Consider the following 13,425-nt stretch of genomic DNA (forward strand, 5'->3'; position numbering starts at 1 on the left):
GACCTGGAAGTAGCTGTTCATCTCCTGGCATTTGAAGGCCTCCTCGGTGAATTTCTTCCAAGACTTCAGAGTAAAGCCCCAGATCTGGGCTGGTTCCCAGGAGGGTTTGTTCCCAGACTTTGCCATCTGAATGCAGGAAATGCTGATGCTGCAAAATGATTGAGATTGGGTCTGAGGGCGAGAAGGCCTGGTGCTCAGCTCTGAGGCTACCTTGAGTTCAGAAGTTGTTCTTTAAAAATAAGTAGTAAATACAGTGCTGAGTCATAAGTGCTGGAGACATGCCAAGAAGCATACAAAGAAAATGTGGAAAAATTGAACGGTAAGCATGATTTTATTTAAGATATAACTTGTTCACAAAAATTGCTCAGAAATGTCAAATAATAAGCATGTACCAACAGATGGCCCTAAGTGAAGTTGGCTTTTACATTTATTGATATTGATTAAAGTTATTTCCATTTTGGAACTTCCCAGGCACATAAAAATACATTTTTGAGACAACCAAATCTAAGACAACCTTTAGGGAAGACAGTATGTAAAACTCTACATAAAAAACTTCTGTGGCCAAGTAAAAAGAGAACTAAAGAATTTAACTAAAGTACTTTATTTTTCATATTAATAATTACATTTTCAAAAATGATACAATTCACATTATCAATAGCATAAATCTAGAGCTTAAAGTAGGAAATGTAACTGTAAACAGCCTATATACACTTTGCATTACTGATACAATTTTATACACATGATCCTATATACTATCCAATAATCTCCAGAGAAAAGACCTACAAATCTACTTGTGTAGACAGTAGACAACAATTTCTAAAATGAACCGAAATAAAGATTGCTCCTTCTCAACTGCATGTGGTGGAAATGCATATGTATGAAGATTAAATCTGAGATATTTATTACATTGAAGACATTTAACTCTGTTCCATGCCAGCCATGAGTGACAGTGCTAGAGATTCCACTGTGGGAAAAATAGAAATAAGGTTGGAAAAAAAATGGTTTAAAACATCTGAATAAGGCTTTAATAAATTCAGAACTGAAAGTATTTAAAGACTTTTCTATTTTTAATTAAAATATTGATTATTTTTAATGTATAATCAAGATGATAATCTTTACTAAGTAAAAATTCAAAAAGTAAGATTTATTTCTATTTCAGATCATTTTAATTTTGAAAACAAAAAGTTTGTGCGTTTCACTGAACAAATCACATTTGTCTCATATGTCATAAAACCATATGGGTCAGTTCATCACAAAATGCCATGTTCTAACCTACGAATGGAATCTACTTGCATAAGAATCACCCAAAGCAACAATGGACAAATGCATCCATGTTTCCTCTAACACATTTCTAACAACATTTTAAAAAACGTTTAGCTCTTAATGAATATATTACAATTTGAATATGCAGAAATAGGGAAAAGATTAACCCTGCATACTTTTCCAAAGAAAAGTCGTGCAAAGAGATACTATTTAGCTCTTTGTTTTTGCAGATTAAATAGCTCTCTTCTCCCTGTGACCCACCCCAGACGCTGCCTGCTTCACATACTGTGTTCTAAACTGTCAGGCCTGCGTTTCCTTGTGCAAAAGGCAGCCTTGGAAGTTTCTAAGTTGCTAAAAAAAACCCCTCTATCTTTGGAAAGGGAATAGTTACAAAGGTTATACATGATAGTAAAGGGCAACCAAAACCTATTCTACCATCTGCTTTATTCAGTAACAGTTCTAGAACCACTGCTGTAACAAATGACACGCCAGACAGCACGACCGTTAGTCTCAGTGTCTTACATCTGACATTCATTTGTTCCATTGCTATTCTCAAAAAACAGTTCAAAGCACGGCACAACTGCTGAGGGACCTTCCAGGTTTGCAATGGTGAAAAATTCTAATCTTCATGAGGTCAGTACCAAAACTATAACACACAGACTTAGATACAAGAAAATATAAAAACTGTAATATTTTAACATGGTGTACTCACGATGGGGAAAGGATCCTCTACAGACGGCTTTGTTTAAAACGGTTACAAGAAACATATGGCAGTTTTTAAAATCAGACTCCATTTTCTCTATAGATTCCATTCTAGGAAAGAAGGTAAATTTCAGTTTAAGAAGTGCATAAGAGGTCAATAGGTAGGCTACAAAATACCTTTGGAGTAATGTTAAATGTACTTCAGTTTAATTATTTAGAATCCTAAGTCTAAAGATTATAAAATAAAATATAAAATTTCCTGCTTTACTTTAAAATAAAAACTTTCCAAGTATCTGAAGGAAACGCTCAGCAGGATATAAAACTTCTGTTTCAGGATGGCACTGAGTCCTGGAGCTAGGATGACTGGGGATATTCCCTTTTCCATTTGACAGGCCTGTGTTTTTACTTTTCATAAGCATATCTTCTTTTAGAAATAAAGAACACGTTAAAGATATGAAATCGCAAATTTTAAAATTATTATAAAACTTTTTACTATGGGAAATCAGACATATATAGGAGAGAACTACTCAGTGGACTTTCACATGCCCACACTCAAGACGAGCAGTCATGCAGCCCCAGGCAGTCCTACATACACCCCAGCCCCACCACATTGAGAAGCAATTTGAGACATCACAGCATTTCAGTCATAAATACTTCAGTGTGGATATATTAAAGATAAAGACTCTTTTTAAAACAAAGCTACAATACCATCTGCTTAAAAATATTTAACAATGATTTTTTATATCATCAAATAATCAGTGGTCAAATTTCACATTGCTTTTGCAATTTTTCACTTTTCTGCTTTAAGTTTGAATCAGGATCAATTAATTTCCATAAATTGCGATGGTTCTTATACTTAAGTCCTCCTCACTCCCTGCTTTTTTTTTTTTTTTTTTTTTTTGAGGAAGATTAGCTCTCAGCTAACTACTGCCAGTCCTCCTCTTTTTGTTGATGAAGCCTGGCCCTGAGCTAACATCCGTGCCCATCTTTCTCTACTTTATATGTGGGATGCCTACCCACAGCATGGTGTGCCAAGCGGTGCCATGTCTGCACCCAGGATCCGAACCAGCGAACCCCGGGCCGCTGAGAAGCGGAACGTGCGAACTTAACTGCTGCGCCACCGGGCCGGCCCCAACCTGCTTTTTTCTTACAAGTTACATGTTGAAGAAACTGAAGTAGTTCAATTTCAGCAAAGCATATGCAGCAGTATTATTATTTTCTCCTTCACCCCCCAGTGACATGGAAAGAGAAATATACTTTACACACTTTGAGACAGCAAAAAGCAAGTAAGAAATCTGTTTACATCCCTGCAATTATGAATTTTACCTACTATCTTAGTTTCTTCATTCAGAATATTTTGATATAGGCATAGGTTAAGATTTTTAATTAAATTAGCACTATAATGGACTCTTACCTCCTCAGTAACACTGACTAGTATCGCAACAACCAGGTCATCCAGGCTCGCTTGCACTTTTATTTCAGGGAAGTAATGGCAGCATTATCATTGCATTAATTTTATAAACAAGACAGGGACAAACTACTGAGCTGTACACTGAAGCTAACAGTAGAGCATGGTGCTCTAGATCAAAGAGGAAGTTCCTCCTCACCTGTCGTCTGACTGCAGGGCACCTGCCTTTCTATGTGGCAGGTATGAATAATAAACACTCTGAAAGTAAAGTACAACTTTGGACTATAATCTACCATGATGTAGAGAATTTGTTGTAAAATAATTCAGCAAGTATGTGGGTGTGGTTGGTGAACAAAGATGAGAACTGCTGCTGGTAACTGCTGAAGAGGGGTGATGGGCACCCGGGGTTTGTCTGCTGTTTTCTCTACCTCTGTGTATGTCTGAAGGTGTTCATAACAAAAACTTAACAAAATCTATAAAACAAAACATGCATGTAATCTAAGAATATTTGCTTGTCCTAATTAAAAGACGTCAGTTTTTATTGTTTTACCACTCATAAAAGAATTGCACAATTCTTGATGTGGCCTAGTTTAGGTGAACAAATTCAATTATTCAATTCTTTCCCTAAATACAAGTATATGTGACGTATGGCCTAGAGGGAAAAAAAGGCTCCTAGATGAAGCCAGTTAAAAGGTAAGGCAAAACAGTCATAGCACAGAGGTTCCACAGGCCACATACTTACCGCCAAGCCCCCAGGCCCGCCTGCCAGCCCTCTGCAAACATGAGAGCCAAGTTCAACACCTTCATGATGGCTTCCTTCACAAAGCTGACCTGGAGAGCAAAGCCACAGAGAGAACACTGGCTCTGTAACTATGCTTGGACACTGACACCAACACTTTTACATAATTTAAATGAGTCACAGAAAACCCTCATCAGTGCAATGACTGCCTCCTACATCATAAGGAAGGTTTCGAGGCTCTGAATAGAGTGTACTTGGAATTGGTCCACACATCTACTGCACCTGTGATAGAGGTAGCAGTAGTAGCAGAGTCTGACAAATAGAGTAAGCTACCACATCCTGGGATGGCCATTTAAATTCACCACTGAAATAGAGCAAGTCAGTCCAGTGGCTGTAAAAATGACTTAATCCCCTGAATTCACACAAAGCTGGACATGCTTCCTGACTAAAGCACTATTACTCCACAGCTACAGATACAATTTTCCAACTGAATCCAAGTGCAGTGCAGAGTGAGTGAAAACTGTCACAGTACAGTTCTCAACTGTTTCTTTCAGGTATAATTTCTGATAATATGGCACACACTTATAACTTCATTTGATCTGGTTCTTCCTTAAAGAATATTCTGCAGAAAAGAAGCTTAATAAGTATAAAATTCCAAAGCAGCGGGACAACTTCCCTTGGCCAGCTTCACTCCTGCCTTGGTGGCCAAGTCTGCAGGTGACATCTCATGTACCTTTTCTCTCAGCAAACATCGATCATGGATGGTTGACAAATATCTATAGTGAATTTTAATCAACTGATCTAAATCCTTGGCTTCCTCAACTTGATGTTGAAACTCCAGCCCCGTACTGTGAAGAATCTTGGAAGAGAAAGATGAAAAGTTAAATCAGCAGATCAGCAGACTACTTTGAGGACTTGTATGCCAGACACAAAACTTTTTACCAACCTCTTCTACTCCTCTCAAATTCCTCCTTCAATAATCACATCTGTAGAGTTTATAAAGTACCTTCTTTAAAGGTTGACGTTCTTATCTAGAATGATGGTGGGGCCAGTCCTTTAGGACACACCCTTCACAGTGAATAAATGCCTCACTTTGGACTAGCAGACTGTTCCTGGGAGGGAGGGGCAAATATATCAAACTGTATAGAAAATACATTGACTTTTTAAAAACAATTATCAGTTAAATTGAATGTATACATTTTCGTGAGTTCCACTGTTTGTATATTGGTCTTTCTTTTAAAGGAGCATAGATATATTTTAAATAGAAAACAAAAAACAAATTAAGCAAATACTTAAACTCCTACCATTTATTCTCAACAATTAAAGGCTTAGGGCTGGCCCTCTGAAGCCCACTAAATCACGGGAAGCAGAGAGCTCTTCTGCCATATGCACCCTATCTAAAACAAAGGCTTCGAAGGCTCACTTCACCCAAAGGAGGTGGTTTTAGAACTTATATACCAGAATGACTACAAATGAGGTTTTTTAAGCAAGCTTTAAACCACAAATGAGTACTATCCTCCAAAAATACTGCTACTGTTCAAATATCTGAACTCCTCTTCCAGACTTCCTCTAGATCTCATTCTAAGATGTATATGAAAAGCAGTTTCATTTACTTTGTAATGAGTTACTTCTTGTTTTTGAGGAAAAAAGTATATAATCAGGCTGTATCTTCCTCCTTACATACTACACCAGCCTGACGGATTCTGGCTGTTACTAAAAATTGGTGTCATTTTCCAGGGACAGCTGTGTCACCACTAACGAAATTTAAAGAACTATGCAGCAAATTCTGAAGGCAATTCGAAAAGAGGAGCTCTGGGTGTGCCTGTCCCAAGGGGTCACTGGACAGGCGGGGCAGCAGTCTCTGGACACACATGCTCTGGAATATTTAAAAAAAATTCCCCCTGCTGCCATGTTATTTTATGATCAAATTTTTTATGTGTGCTATTTTCACATTTATAGTCTAGAAGTATTTTGTGGGCTCCTTTGTATTTATAAATATATCACAAATAATTCTCTATGAATAGCTGTATACAAGGGGACAGAACTGAGGCAGACACACAGACACGAACCCTGGTCATAATGTAGTTGTGCAAGCTGTTCACAAAGTGCATGAGCTTCACTCTCAAGAGGAACATACGATGAATCTGCTGTCTCACTGGTTCCTTTTGTGGTCCAAACTGAGCAGCTGTGTCTTGCTCACATAAAACTTCTTCTTTAAGTTGTGGTTTTTCAGCAGTACTAGCCAGTTCTGTAAAAGGTTGAAAGAGCAGAGTGGGTGGGAAGAGCATGTACTCAAACCCCAAACGCACACAGCACAGTCAACCCCACAAAGAGCACTCTGCCGGGTGTGCAGCAGGGACCCACCTCCAGTGTGTCTGGAAGGTGAAGCAGTGAAAAGTTCCCTGTGTCACTTTCATTATCACTGTGATTAAAATGTAAATGCAAAGTCCCGTTAACTTGTTATTAAAAATTTTTGCATAATCTATGAAGAATATTTTTTCTGGATAAATTCCTAATCAAGTTATTGTATTTCAGATTGAATGTAGTATAATTTCCTGGTATTTCATTCAGGGAAGTTAATTCTGATGTCTGTAAAACCGCTGCTACAAATACATACCATTTGGGCACTTGAGTATACATTAAAAAATGAGCAAAGATCACCACCTCTTTTTCTCAGGGCTAAAATAAAATTGTGATTTATCTCTTGAAAACAAATCTTACCACCAAAGAGTAAAACATCCAGACTATATTTTGCCCACTTTATTTGCAATAAGAGAAGGAACACCTGATTATAAATTTTTTGACATTCCAAACTTATAACAATGTCCACAGGCCATGGGACCTATGAGAACAAAACAGAAAATTAGAGGAGAAAGTAACCTATTACTTGCAGGTTTTAATAGAAAACAATGTTCTTACAAAGAGATTCAGAACATACCTTGTAGCTCAGGGTCAGACCATCTAAAATATGAACAGGGAGTTTCTTCTTAGCTGTGTCAACATTTTCAAAAGTTATAGATAGACTAGATAAAGAAATTTTAGTTTTAGTTTGTGTGAAAGTACTATGCTCATATAAAAATGTTCTTTAAAAAAAATTAGCATTTTAACATTTACATCATATTCCAAAAAAGACATTGTATTTCATAAAAGGAATACAAATATTCCAATAAAGCCATATTTTCCAGCATATATTCTAGAATAGGAATTTGGTTTTAGAAATAAGGAAGAGGGGCAAAGTTTTCAAATAATGAGTTTAGCTATAAAAGAGAAGAGATACTTAACAAGTGTGGTAAGTTAATTAGGAAAAAAAGACAAAGTCAGGGAAAAAGATACTATAGTTCCCCTTATCTGCAGTTTTGCTGTCCTTGGTTTCAGTTACCTACGGTCAACTGTGGTTTGAAAATATTAAATGGGTGAGACAGAGACCACATTCACATAACTTTTATTATAGTATGTTGTCATAATCGTTCTATTTTATTAGTTATTGTTAATCTCTTACTGTAGCCAATTTATAAATTAAACTTTATCATAGGTATGTATGTATAGGAAAAAAGGGTATATATATATAGGGTTCAGTACTATTTGTGGTTTTAGGCATCCATTGCAGATCTTGGAACATATCCCCTGAGGATAATGGGGGACTCCTGTATAATGATGATAGGGTGGGTGCTTAATTCTGGTAAAATTCAAGCAACAGGCTCAGAAGATGGACCCTCTGCAGAGGGTGGTGGAGAGGGATTGCTTTCCTCATCCTGAAGAGTGTGTGTGTGCAAGTGCATCGACGAGAACGGGGTCTGCTTTTACCATTCTCTCCTAACGCAGGTTTGAATGTGACTCTCAATAGAAAGAAAGCAACCAACGTGCTGCATGGAAACGTCCCTGTGCCAGGCACTACATGGCACTTAAGTGTCCTTATTTCATTTAATCCTCAGAGTAGTCCTGTCTGGGGACTGAGAAATTACCTAAAACTCCCACAGTTATAGAGGTACCAAGCAATGATGCCTGGATGCCGACCAGTGAAGGTTTAAGTGTAAGGCAGAGGTGGGGAGTCAGCCTTACAACCAGTGATGTAAAGAGTGGCATGTGATTTATAAATTGGCCTATTCATTGCATGTCACAGGCACTAGTCCCAACATTCTTTAGCTGATAAGTGTGTTACTTGTGCATCCACTAATTACTTAGTAGGCACCTACTGAAAATCTTGTCAGGCACCATGCTAAGCAGGTGAAAGAAAGTCAATTCCTTCTCCTTCTCCAGGCGCTCACAGCCCAGAGGAAATATGCAGAGTCACCCTCCTGTCACTGAGCAGATGTGGGTGCTGCACCAAGCCAGGCCAGGCAGAGCTTTGAAGGAGAGCAGAGCACTGCCAGGCCATGCAAATGGAAGAGCAAGTAACTGGAGACAGCAGGACACATGAAGGCTTCTGGGGGCAGAGTACAGCTTTTGGGGAAACCAGAAAAATTCTGAATCCCTGAAATGTAAAGTGTGATAGGAGAGAACATATGATGTGTCTGCATGTGTAAGTGTATACGAAAAGAGGCTAGAAAAATGAGCCAGACAGTAAAGTTTTCTCTCTGACGAAAAGCAGCTCAGTCCGTCTGTTATGAGGTGCCAATGAGAAGCCTGAGTGTGAGTGGTGGTGGGAGTTGCTGGTTTATTGTGGTCACTCTGGTGCCCCTGTGGGGGTCAAGTGGAAGGGAGAGAGGCTGAGAGACAGAGATGGTTAGGAGGCACTGAGAGTTAAGGGGAAACATTATCCAGGAGGCAGAATCAAGCAACTAGGGATGTGTGGGAACCAGGAGAGAGGAAGGAATCTAGGGTGAGCCACAGACTGCCTTTGAGCACCAGGATGAACAGTGGTGCTTGACTAGAAGAAACAAAGGGTGGTTTGGGATGAGACAATAATGAGCTCAGTTCTGGATACATGACATTCGAGTACAGTCATGAGGTGCTGACTGTGTAGACACCTGGGCTAAAGGTACTGATCTGCAGGTCATTAATGGTCGCTGAAGCCATCAACATGGAATATAAGTGCCCCAGGCAGGAGTGCTGAGGCAGGAGAGTGAGAAGCTACACCAAGGGCAGGTGGAGGGCAAAGGGCCTGCAGGGAGGCTTCAGAAAGAGCAACAGGGACATGGGAGCGGTGTAAGGCGGGGGAAACTGGGAAGGGCAGGAAAGCAGTGCTGGCATTGATGCTGGAACCAAGGAGACTCGTGGGCCCGGACTCAGTGAGCCTGAGGGCACAGACAGGCACCTAGAACACATGGAAGCCATGGCAGCAGGGGTCCCCAGGGGTGGCTCATTTGTCCTGGGTTAATTTATGAATGGACCGCAATCTCAATGAAAATACCATCAAGATTTTTGTTTCGGTGGAGCTTGACAAGTTGATGATAATGTACATTTGGAAAAATAAATAAGAAAGAATGGCCAGTAAACCTTATTATTAAAATAGAATGCTACTAGCACATGAATAAACAGACAGAACAATGAAATAAGATGGAAAAATCTACAAAGAGACTCAAGTACATATGAAAATTTAATGATAAAGGGGAATCTCAAATAGGGGAAAGACGGATTTTTTTTTTAAAAGAAATAAATGATAGGAACCAACTAGTCATTTGGAAAAAGATAAAACTGGATCTATTTCTCATGTTTTTTAGCAGAATAAATTCCAAGTGGATCAATATCTAAATGTAAAAAAATCCATTCAAGCATTAGAAGAAAAGATGAGTAAATTTCTTTAGAACATGGGAGAGAGTAAAACTTTAACTATGATTTAAAATCCAGAACCAATAAAAGACTGATACATTATAAAACTAAGAAACAAACAAAAAACAATAAAAAAAAACTAAGAAACGTCTGCATGACAAAACAAAAACAAAAAATTGTTTTATCATAAGCAGAATAAAAAGACAAATGTCAAATTGGAAAACCTATATAAAGAGTTTCTAAAAATGCAGGCGCTGAAGACCAATAACGCGATGCTGACAGAAATGCAAAAATAAACATATCTAAAGATGACTAAACTCATTCATAATTAGAAAAATGTAAATTAAACTACACTGAGATACCATTTCTCACCATTAGACTGGCTAAAATCCAAAAGTCTGACAACATATTCTGTTGGTGAGGCTGTAGAGAAAGCCACTCTACATATTGTTGGTAGGAATTAGAAAAGATACAACCTTTATGAAGAGAAATTTGGTAACAGCTAGCAGAATTACACATGCTTTTACCCTTTCACCTGGCAATCCTATTCTAGGAATATACTGCAAATTTATATGGGCAAAAGTATGAAGTGAAATGTACAAGACTAGCCATTGCATACATGCACAGCAAAAGAATAGAAACCCACATGTCTACCCATAGGACAACTGGTTGAAAGAACACAGTGGAAAGCCCGTCAGCTGTAAAGGAATGAGCACAAGCTCTCTAGCCTGCAAATGGAGTAGGTCGGGATATATTTTAGTTATGTAAGAAAAATAAACCAGGTGTCAGAGAGTATGTACTACACGCTACCTTTATGTAATGTGAGGAGGAAAAGGAATACACAAACATATGTTTTTGGGTCCAAAAAATAAACACTAGAAAGATAAAACAAATCTAATAAAAATGGTTAGCAACAGGGAAGGGAGAAAATGGGCAGGAACAGGAATAGAAGGCATATCTCCCTAAAAGTACCTTTGTACCAGTGATTTTAACTTAAGAAAAATATGCTGTTTTAGTAAACAAGAAAGAAAATTCAATCAAGAAAAGAAAAAAAGCAATTTCTAAAAGCAGAAAAGAAACTAAAACAAATGAACTTGACCCTATGTCAAGGTGGTGGCATAATCACATAAAGAATTACTCCAAGTGACCTTGAAACACAGGATTCTGATGACTTCAAAGTATAGGAAGAGAAAATAATCACAAGCATGTTTTAAATTCTTAGTGGCCTTGTTGCTGTTATTGTTACTTTGAAATTACTACTACTTATTGTAGAATAAAACCAAAAAGCATGTTAATGTGTTAGCACTCATAGGAAGAGATACAAAGGAAAATCAAAGAAGTGAAATGCTGTAATCTTTAATATAAGTTGGAAATATCTACATGAACATTTTTCTGTTTCTACTTATTTCCTAGCTCCATCCACTGAGAGAGCCCAGAAGCAGGGACAATCCAGTACAGAGGAATACTCCGGCACCGAGACGGATGGCTTTTTAAGCCACCAAAGAGACAGGACAAGCGCTCGTGGGAGAGGCACACATGTTGGGGGCAGGAAGTGCACAGGATGAGCCTGGACATCCACTCTTGAAAGGATACTCTCTGAGATTACCACGGTCAAGTGAAGGGGTTCCCTCTAGGTAAAGATGGGACAGTCTGAGCAACAAAAAAAGGATAACTGTAATAGATTGAAACATATTAAATCTAACAAGATTCAAGAGTTTCTGCTGATAATGAAAAACATAACCTTCCCTAGCTCCCTCTGGGGGTTGCTGGGCACCAATTTCTTATTATGAAAAGAATCTAGCAGTTACCCTGCTTTTACTAACCACATAATTGATGAAAATTCTGCATTTATGGAAGAATTAAAGGTAATAAAAGAATGACATAGAAATAAAAGGAATAATCTACTAAGTAGTAGAAAGTTGGTAACCTGGTGTGGTTGTGGGAAGAGAATGCCTTACCTGGCATGTAATGAATGTTAACCATTATCATGATGACTTTTGCAGGACCACTGAGGGAGCCAAGAAAGGAAGCCAAGCAGAGACATGGAACAGGAAAGAGGATGGCCAAACACTGTGGAAGATGAGCCTCTGCTCCACAGAGACGTGGCGATACCAACCCCCAGCCCTGGCCAGTCGCTCAGCAGGCAGACTGACACAAGCAAAGGGCAGGTTAGCTCCACGTCAGGGATAAGCCAATAGAGGTTTCCTCCATGATCCAAAAGCTAGCTTTTACGAAAAACCTATATTTGTACCTGTTTTTGCTAACTGAAAGAAATCTGACAAGGATGTTCGCTTTTATGAAAAAAGGCAAAAAGCAAAAACAGCGTTTAGCACTTTTTTTTTTTTAAAGATTAGCACCTGAGCTAAAATCTGTTGCAGATCTTTCTTTTTTTCTTTTTTCTTCTTCTTCCCAAAGCCCCCAGGTACACAGTTGCATATCCTAGTTGTGAGTGCCTCTGGTTGTGCTATATGGGACGTCGCCTCAGCATGGCCTGATGAGCAGTGCCATGTCTGTGCCCAGGATCCGACCCCGTGAAACCCTGGGCCGCTGCAGCGGAGCAGTGAACTTAACCACTCAGCCACGGGGCGGCCCCAGCACTTGCTTTGCAGTGAGTCGTTACAGAGGCAGTGCCCACCAGGAGCAAGGCCAGAGTTGCCAAGCTCCTTCCCTGGGAACTACACTCAGGATCAAGGCGCCAGAGCTCTGCACTGTGTCTGTGAGCATCTGTGCTTTACCTCAATTTATTTTGGTAGGTTATTTTTCGGGTCTGGGAACACTCAAAATTTTTTCCCATATAAATTAATGGTAATTGCTTTATCGCTTTACGCCATTTTGGCTTAAGAAAGCTTTCATAGGAAAGTTCTACTTTTGGACAACAGGGGAAACCTGTATAACAGTTTTAGAACATGCAACTTCACCCATTAAGTGGCAGAATCTATTTCCCACCCCTGACTGGGCTGGCATGTCGCTCGGTTTCACCAACTGCATGTGGTGGAAGTTAGGGTCTGTGAGGCCTGGAGCTCAAGTTTCAGCAGGCCCTGAGGGTTCTGCTCTCACTGTCTTAGAGCGCTGACCGAGACTACTGTGTAAGGAGTCTGTGCAGCTGGCTGGAGGGCAAGGCACATGGAACCGAGAGATGCCACAGCCAAAGGCCAGCACTGACTCTAGTCACGTGAGGGAAGCCATCAGACTCTGAAAGGCTGCATGGTCCCATCTCATCGTCTCCTTTCGCTTAGTGGGCAAGTCATTTAGCTACCTGCTGTCTCAGTTTTCTAATTTGTAAAATAACATTGGTAAACTTCATAGGTTAGTGTGAAGATTAAATAAGGTAATATATATAAAAATTTATAGAAGAGTTGTGATACATGGATTATTTCATAATATTTTAAAATAAAAGTTTGCTCCTGTATTTTACCGTGAACTGTCTTCAGGATAACGTTGTCCTACTGCTTCTTGGAGCTGTACATTAAGAAATGACACATTCTGCCAGGTTTCCTTTTCTCTTATTTTATCAAAAATTGATGTGTAGAAGTCATACATGGTATCTCCACCTTCCATTAAGAAAAAATTTCTCATGGCCTGCAAGTACTCGACCAACCTGAAT

General features: G+C 39.1%; 1 protein-coding gene across 8 annotated transcripts in view; it reads right to left on the reverse strand.

Moving 5' to 3' along the window:
• Window positions 1–312: 312 nt before the first annotated feature.
• LOC138917102 (gamma-tubulin complex component 5) overlaps window positions 313–13,425 on the reverse strand; it is a 48,186-nt gene continuing 35,073 nt past the window's right edge. For 4 of the 8 annotated variants that reach the window (XM_070231712.1, XM_070231703.1, XM_070231701.1 and 1 more), the window contains 8 exons: window positions 13,237–13,419; window positions 7,051–7,135; window positions 6,834–6,954; window positions 6,182–6,360; window positions 4,846–4,971; window positions 4,116–4,204; window positions 1,976–2,076; window positions 313–964 (listed from right to left, as the gene is read on the reverse strand). In XM_070231712.1, the coding sequence (XP_070087813.1) occupies window positions 918–964; window positions 1,976–2,076; window positions 4,116–4,204; window positions 4,846–4,971; window positions 6,182–6,360; window positions 6,834–6,954; window positions 7,051–7,135; window positions 13,237–13,419 (931 nt within the window). In that variant the 3' untranslated portion in view covers window positions 313–917. Of the gene's footprint in view, window positions 965–1,975; window positions 2,077–4,115; window positions 4,205–4,845; window positions 4,972–5,058; window positions 5,225–6,181; window positions 6,361–6,476; window positions 6,955–7,050; window positions 7,136–11,163; window positions 11,472–13,236; window positions 13,420–13,425 lie in introns of those variants that run through there. The other 4 variants (XR_011424615.1, XR_011424617.1, XR_011424620.1 and 1 more) reach the window with 3 other exon arrangements.

The sequence above is a fragment of the Equus caballus genome, chromosome 1 (genome assembly GCF_041296265.1).
Source record: "Equus caballus isolate H_3958 breed thoroughbred chromosome 1, TB-T2T, whole genome shotgun sequence".
Taxonomy (NCBI): domain Eukaryota; kingdom Metazoa; phylum Chordata; class Mammalia; order Perissodactyla; family Equidae; genus Equus; species Equus caballus.